This window comes from Haliotis rubra, unplaced genomic scaffold, assembly GCF_003918875.1.
Source record: "Haliotis rubra isolate DU_JTF1 unplaced genomic scaffold, ASM391887v1 Scf4, whole genome shotgun sequence".
Classification (NCBI taxonomy): domain Eukaryota; kingdom Metazoa; phylum Mollusca; class Gastropoda; order Lepetellida; family Haliotidae; genus Haliotis; species Haliotis rubra.
The window spans coordinates 5,565,175-5,574,046 of record NW_025767079.1 but is presented as its reverse complement, the minus strand read 5'-3'; the positions used below and the strand labels follow the sequence as shown (position 1 = coordinate 5,574,046).

General features: G+C 41.4%; 1 protein-coding gene across 1 annotated transcript; it reads left to right on the top strand.

Moving 5' to 3' along the window:
- Window positions 1-5,183: 5,183 nt before the first annotated feature.
- Window positions 5,184-8,214, top strand: LOC124287141. Its single transcript, XM_046723624.1, has 2 exons — window positions 5,184-5,685; window positions 7,353-8,214. The coding sequence occupies exons 1-2, from the start codon at window positions 5,234-5,236 to the stop codon at window positions 8,212-8,214; spliced, it is 1,314 nt and encodes a 437-aa protein (XP_046579580.1). The 5' UTR covers window positions 5,184-5,233.
- The last annotated feature ends 658 nt before the right edge of the window (window positions 8,215-8,872 follow it).

Sequence of the window (8,872 nt, the reverse complement as noted above, 5' to 3'; positions counted from 1 at the left end):
AAGTTGTCATGTGGAGAAATGTTCTGAACAAATGACAAAAATAATGTCCGATGCAATTCTCTATTTTTAATTTTGCTATACGTTCCCGAATATTTACAGGTAAACAATTGATAATATTTTGTATATGTTTATGACGGGTACTACCAGTGGGGCAGGATACGCTCACCTCTTCATCAATTTTCTAGCAATTGTACTAACTTGATTTCTGAATCAGTATTGAACCCGTTAGACTTACTGGACGCAGCGAACCCTTCATTCAATATCCTTCGGGGGTAGGGGTGGGGGGTGGGTGTGTGTGTTTTTTTTTGTTAGCCTAGTGGTTAAAGCGTTCGCTCGTCACACTGAAGACGGGGGTTCGATTCCCCACATAGGTACAATGTGTGAAGCTCATTTTTGGTGTCCCCCGCCGTGATATTGCTGGACTTTTGCTAAAAGTGGCCTCACTGACTCCAATATCCTTCGCCCCCTCCCTCCATAATCTTTATAAACATATACTTACTTCTCCTCATATACAACCAGTGTATTGTTGTTGCACGCTATTCTGGACATCTGCGGGTCGCTCACCTTCCGGTTCGATATCAATTTGCCGTCGCTGCTGTTACTGTCCCATTGGGATGGATATTTGACATCGACATGTATTGAGACGTACCGCATTTCGACTAAACCCAAGCCTTAACTAGGAAGACTTCCTATTGATAAGCGAGTTCTCTCACATCTCAGAAACCCTTCTTTCGCCGAAGTGACAGAGAATAGTTTTATTCACAATGTGGAATTTGCAAGAGAAGGGGACACTTCGTCCAATGACCTTTCTGGTGACATTGTTGGTGACAAGCCTGCTGTCAGTGTTCATCTTGATGAACTACGCTGAACATTCTGCACACGTCCGAAAATTATCGCAAAGTCCGTCTATGATGGCGTCAGCAGACAAGTTCTTGAAAGAATTCGATGCACACGATCTTGCGCGGACCGAACATATAAGATGGACCAAAGACAAGACTCGGATAAAAGCAATTCGGAATCCAAAACCGGATTCCATCATCCCGCGCGGACTGAACATATAGAATGGATCGAAAGGCAAGACTCGGATAAAGGCAATTCGGAATCCAAAACCGGATTCCATCATCCTGCGCGGACTGAACATATAGAATGGATCGAAAGGCAAGACTCGGATATAAGCAATTCGGAATCCCAAACCGGATTCCAGAGAGTCGGGGATGCTCTCAATACGTACGTGTATTCAGCAATATACGATGACATTGATGTCCCAATAATCAGAGTAATAGCACTGGTTAGATATTTCCGGGATGCTAAGAGACTGCCCACATTTATGTGCACATACTTCAACGCTTCTGGTCACCCTTCTTCGGTAACGTACACTGGGATACTGCAGTATGTACCAGAGCCCAACTGGGGATACAGGTAGGTTTTACTTGAAACTTATTGTATGAAATACTAATCGGACATGTTGGGACGTGTACACAGTATGCACAATGAGACGTTACGTTAAAGATACATGGGACATGTTTAATTAGCTTCTTTGCTGTTTATTGTCCCATTCAACAATATTCCAGCTTTTTGGCGGCGATCTGTAAATAACTAAGTCTGGACCAGTCCATCCAGTGATCACGATCTAAGCAATTAGGATACAATGGCATGCATCAACCAAGTCGGCGAGCCTTACCATCCGCATGGACAAGCACGGGTTGCTGAAGACCAATTCTAACCCGAATCTTCACGGGTCACATTGGGCACGTAGGACGTGATGGTGACATGTTTTAATGTCACCATTCAATATACAAAACAAACACAGTTTACATGACGGAACTGTCAATAAGGAACAGAGTGATTGATATGAAAAACATATATTGGAATTAATTGTTAAAAAGAAAATTACCAAGTGAAATTACACTCGATAAGCTCGTGATCCTTAATTAATTTCGGAGTGAGTGAGTGAGTGTGTGTATGTGTGTTGGGGAGGGTGGTGTGGCCAGGACACAAAGCGAACGCTTTAACCACCAGGCTACCCTACGCCCAAATACCGTATCAAGACTTTACTGAAGATTATTGGATTATATATACAACAGAGAAGATGAATAGATTGTATCTAGCCACAGACCTTGGAATCAAACCCCTTTTTGTCACCCGTCCATATGTTGGCCTTTTGCGGTTGTCCCGAAGAAAAAGCTGGGTCCCGCGCATTTCTTGTTTAGTCATATTGCTCGGCTAACTCAAGGTGCATTAGCATCGTACCAACTATGGGCTGAACATTGAAATGCTAGGATTTTCAGAGACCATTTCGTTCAAGTTATTTGTGGTTATTGTTACTGGTTATACATAAACGTCTCCGTTTTTACTTTTCAGATACCTTTCAGGATTTACATAAGATATATATTTCAATAACCTATTTTCAGATACCATTCAGGATTTATCAAATGTATGCTGCCCAAACATGGCCGACCATCAGCAGTCAGCATCAGTGGGAATATTACTGCAGAGGCCCATAATATGCTGAGAGTTATCTACCCCTTGAAGAAAAAGAGACAACTGACCAGATGTTTCTCAGCACTTCATTCCAATTTCAGCAACACTTTGCAGCTGATACAGACACTTGAAATCAGTCTCATGTTCGGTGTCGAACACTTCATTGTTTACAATTACAGTATACACGAATCTGCCATGAATGTTTTGAAACATTACAGTAATTTGGGAGTGTTAGATATCTTACTTTGGGATGTACCTGTAAACCAAACTGACATTCATTATTTTGCACAACTTGCTGTTATTCATGATTGTCTATATAGAAACTTGCACGTCTCTGATTACATACTGACGGGAGACACGGATGAAGTCTACATACCTAAACGGGGTGGAAGCACTTTAGACATGATCAATGACACCTTGAAAGGTCAGCCATCATGTTCTGGTATTCTTGTCCAAAATGCATTTTTCCCTTTGAACCTTCAACCTCATGTGGGGAATTTTACCCTGAAACAGGAAGCAAGAAGACTCGGTATCACTTATCTGTTGTACACAGGTCGTTTAAAAATCAACAAACCGAGCGATAGGTCAAAACTGATCATCAAACCTACGGGTGTTGAGATGAGTTATATACATAATATTGAACGTCTTCGGAGAGGACACACTGACTGCATATGTCCCTCTTCTCAGTGCATCCTTCATCATTACCGTGTTGTCCCGCCAAGACAGTGGGGTTCCCTCCAACAAACTGATGCCACATTGCTGAATTGTTCTGAAAACATTGTTAAACGGGTGATCGAGACAATGGACCAATTAAACCTGGATAGAGGTACCAGTTCTATAAAAGTGTAAATGGTAATGTTCTGGGCATGTTGAACTCCGAATCTAACGAGGAATCTAACGGGGGAGTAACGGGGAAAGGAAAATTGTCTTCACTTGAAAAAAACCGCGTATTTTGCGTTGTGTGCGTGTGTGTTAGCGAATAGTTGTCAAATTGCAAACAGCATAGGAAATTTTGCATAGGAAAATATTATTGTTAATAAAATGTTTCACTGACCGATCACAGTTCCTTGTTTTTATTTTGGAATTTAGAGGAGTGAGTATAGATTTACGCCGCTTTTAGCAATATTCAAGCAATATCACGACGGGGAAACCAGAAATGGGCTTCACACAATTTACCCATGTGGGGAATCGAACCCAGGTCTTCGACAAACGCTTTAACCACTAGGCTACCCCACCGCCCCTTGGAATTTAAAAGCATGGAAGTAGAAAGTTTTAGCTCGTCATTCTACTTAGGTTAAAAAACGCCATTCTGGGATTCAACGCCGAGAAACCAAGAAGAAATAACCATGATCTATGGGGATTCAAACCGATACTGACATGATTCTGGGACACCCAAGGGCGAAACTCTTCATAGCGAATACGAGCTACCAAAACGACAGGGCCACGGATTTTGGGCCACATATGACATACAGGGTGTGTTCAATAGAATATGAAATAGGAGAGTTTGATGTCACGTGTAACAGAACCAGTGAGTGAGTGAGGTTTGACGCCAGTTTTAGCAATATTCCAGTAATATCACGGCGGGGCACATATAGAACTCATGTGGGGAATCGAACCCGAGCCTTCGGCGAGACGAGCCGGCGATTTAACCAAAAGGCTACTCCACCGCCCCCTTCACTTTGGGACACAACGCGAGTCACAATACAAGGTTCTTCGAGTTAACATACAATGCAAATGGCGTGGATATAAAAGTCATATATGTGACCTATGGGAATATCTGTGATCACGAGCAGATAGGATTCACAGAATCCGCGATCATTCATATTTACAGACAATTGTCCAATATGATCAAATCGATTTTAGCAAACAAAGATACATAAATTGTTTGCACTAATCATTTATTTATTGCATTTTTTACGTGCACTGGTGGTTTGTGTAGGTTTAATCAATGGGGTGGCGGTCGATCGAAGTAGACCTTCGTCGTCAGGAGTAAACAGACACCAGAATAGAAGCGAATAAACAATTCATGTATTCATTAGAAAAAATCTGAGTCAGTAAGACATGCGTTCATGCATAACTATCAAAAACTATGATACCGGGTGTTGCTGAAAGGGGCGAATCCTGGCCCATCGGTGACATTCGTCACAAACACATGCAGAGGCAAGTAAATTGCTTACAAAAGACCGAAACTCACATTGTGCACACCAAAATAGGTTACTACATCGGATATCGTCGCATATTTTTCTGTTGACTCCAGACTGCATGTTTTTATTTGCCCCATTTCTGGTGTCCCCCGCCGTGATGTTGCGGGAATATTGCTAAAAGCGGCATAAAACTAAACTCACTCACACAAACCCGGTTTGGCAAGACGAATGAACGCTTTAACATCTAACTCAGCTACCCCTATATCTTCACCGACATGTATTGAATATTCTTTCTACGATATCCTTGTGACTTCATTAATATGTGTCCCTTCAGGTAAAGGCAGTATGTCGTTCCGCTTGCAGGTTTGAACTGTTGTGGAATTCTTCAATGGTCCCATGGCAATGCTACTGAGTAGCAATGTGACACCGATATCAAGGACAATGAATTAGTATTGAACTGCACGTGATTCAAGTTTGGGTGGTTGGTTGGTTATATAGTTTTAGGGCAACGTGGGATTCAACTTTGGAGGCATCAATAAGAGTTATCTCCTCTTTAAGGTTGGGTGCATCACTCTTTGAAGAACTGGGTCACATTAGCTGTGTTCACGATGCGACGGGAGAAGTTACGAGGGAAGAAGAAAGTGAACATAAGAAAGCTGTTGGCAACCTTGCTGATGGTTGGCTTGATATCAGTGTTTGCCATGTTAAATTATGCCCAACAATCTGTACACTTTCGGAAGCTGGCTCAAAGCTTGTCTGTGATGAAGTCGGCTCGAGGATTCTTGCAACGTTTCTATGCAAATCATCATGCGCGGAGCAATTCAGAATCCCAAACCGGATTCCAGGAAGTTGGGGATGCTCTCGACACGTACGTGTATTCAGCAACATACGATGACATTGATGTCCCTATAATCAGGGTAATTGCATTGGTTAGATATTTCCGGGAGGCTTGGAGACTGCCATCATTTGTTTGCACGTACTTAAATGTTTCTGGTCAGGCTTTCCCGGTCACGTACACTGGGATACTGGAGTATATACCAGAGGCTAACTGGGGATACAGGTAGGTTTTACTTCAAACGCATTGTGTTAAAGATACATGGGACATGTTTTGCTTGCTTGTTTGTTAATTACCGCATTCAACAATATTCCAGCTTTTCGGCGGCGGTCTGTAAATTACTAAGTGTGGACCAGACCATCTAGTGAACACGATCTACGCAATTGGGATACGATGACATGCATCAACCAAGTCCGCAAGCCTTACCATCCGATCCCGTTAGTCGCCTTTAAAAGACAAGAATTGCTGAAGATCAGTTCTAACCCGGATCTTCACGGGTCACATCGGGCATGTAGGATCGGGTGGTGACATCTTTTAATGTCATCTTTCACAATATAAAACAAACTCCGTTTACATGACAAGAATATCAATAAGGAACAGAGTGATTGTGTGGAATAAAAAGAAAAATTATTTGTATAAATCTACTTTAATCATTTGGCACATAGATATAAACAATTTCAGTGGAATCTTTTTGTTAAAAGAGAATTGCCATGAAATGAAACTATTCAAGCTCGTTATCCTCAATTAATTTCTGACTTTTAAGGAAATTTCAATATTACAGCAGAGGAATCCGATTGCTTTTCTTTCAAGAATAAAAAACGAGCCAGGGTCCCAATCCACAAGGTGTTCGTAGTGCTACGACATTCGTAAGCCTATGGTAAACTATAGGAGTTACGATAGGACGTTACGTTACGGGCGGTTTGTGGATCGGGACCCAGGTCAAGTAAATATTAGAAATGAAGGATACATAGCTCTCGATTTGAATATATAATCTGGCAAGATTTTAATCATCAAAAAAGGCAGTCTGGGTGGTCTTAGACATAACTGCCGCACTCAACTCTTGACATCCATCTGAAACAATCCTCAACTTCAAGACAATCGCGATTTGAGTGTGTAGATGGAAGTTGCCTTTATCCAAACATAAATCAAACACGTTTGAAAATGCTGTGACAAGTGACATGGGATGGAGAAATAAACTACTTAAATTCAGGTCGAAATTCTAGTTATTCACCTATGGTCTGAGCGAGGAAACTCCCCATGGTACCACGTGGTGTTTAATAACACAAGCTGGAACATCTTGGGGATCCGAGTGTTATTGACTGGTGTGTAACCACCAGCAGTTGACGCCTCTCCAACAATTTGTTGTTTAACGCCGCACTCAGCAATATTCCAGCTATATGGCGGCGGTCTGTAAATAATCGAGTCTGGACCAGACAATCCAGTGATCAACAGCATGAGCATCGATCTACGCAATAGGAATATGATGACATGTGTCAACAAAGTAAGCGAGTCTGACCACCCGATCCCGTTAGTCGCCTTACAGGAAAATCAGGGGCCATAAATCCTGTTTTCTTATGCATTCCACTTCTAAATGCCCTTCAAAGATTTGGACCTTCGGACCTTCCCGAAGTAAAGCTGGGTCCCTGCACATTCCTTGTTTAGTCATTTTGCGATTCTGCCGAACCTCGGTTAACTCGAGATGCATAAACTTCGTACCATCCATGGGTTGGAGCATTAAAATGCTAGGATTTTCAGAGACTGTTTCGTTCACGTTATTTGAGGTTATTGTTATTGGATATTTATTAACTTTCCCGTTTTTCAGTTGTTGTATTTTTCAGATACATTTCAAGATTTCTATATGATTAATATTATATTTCAATAATCTTTTTCAGATACCGTTCAGGATTTATTAAGTGTGTTCTGCCTAAAGATGTCCAACCAACAGCAGTCAGCATCAGTGGGAATATTACTGCAGAGGCCCATAATATGCTGAGAGTTATCTACCCTTTGAAGAAGAAAAGACAGTTGACCAGATGTTTCTCAGCACTTCATTCCAATTTCAGCAACACTTTGCAGCTGATACAGACACTTGAAATCAGTCTCATGTTCGGTGTCGAACACTTCATTGTTTACAATTACAGTATACACGAATCTGCCATGAATGTTTTGAAACATTACAGTAATTTGGGAGTGTTAGATATCTTACCTTGGGATGTACCTGTAAACCGAACTGAGATTCATTATTTTGCACAACTTGCTGTTATTCATGATTGTCTATATAGAAACTTGCACGTCTCTGATTACATACTGACGGGAGACACGGATGAAGTCTACATACCTAAACGGGGTGGAAGCACTTTAGACATGATCGCTGACATCTTGAAAGGTCAGCCATCATGTTCTGGTATTCTTGTCCAAAATACCTTTTTCCCTTTGAACCTTCAACCTCATGTGGGGAATTTTACCCTGAAACAGGAAGCAAGAAGACTTGGTATCACTTATCTGTTGTACACAGGTCGTTTAAAAATCAACAAACCCGGCTATAGGTCAAAACTGATCATCAAACCTACGGGTGTTGAGATGAGTTATATACATAATATTGAACGTCTTCGGAGAGGACACACTGACTGCATATGTCCCTCTTCTCAGTGCATCCTTCATCATTACCGTGTTGTCCCGCCAAGACAGTGGGGTTCCCTCCAACAAACTGATGCCACATTGCTGAACTTACTAAGTGTGGACCAGACCATCTAGTGAACACGATCTACGCAATTGGGATACGATGACATGCATCAACCAAGTCCGCAAGCCTTACCATCCGATCCCGTTAGTCGCCTTTAAAAGACAAGAATTGCTGAAGATCAGTTCTAACCCGGATCTTCACGGGTCACATCGGGCATGTAGGATCGGGTGGTGACATCTTTTAATGTCATCTTTCACAATATAAAACAAACTCCGTTTACATGACAAGAATATCAATAAGGAACAGAGTGATTGTGTGGAATAAAAAGAAAAATTATTTGTATAAATCTACTTTAATCATTTGGCACATAGATATAAACAATTTCAGTGGAATCTTTTTGTTAAAAGAGAATTGCCATGAAATGAAACTATTCAAGCTCGTTATCCTCAATTAATTTCTGACTTTTAAGGAAATTTCAATATTACAGCAGAGGAATCCGATTGCTTTTCTTTCAAGAATAAAAAACGAGCCAGGGTCCCAATCCACAAGGTGTTCGTAGTGCTACGACATTCGTAAGCCTATGGTAAACTATAGGAGTTACGATAGGACGTTACGTTACGGGCGGTTTTGTGGATCGGGACCAGGTCAAGTAAATATTAGAAATGAAGGATACATAGCTCTCGATTTGAATATATAATCTGGCAAGATTTTAATCATCAAAAAAGGCAG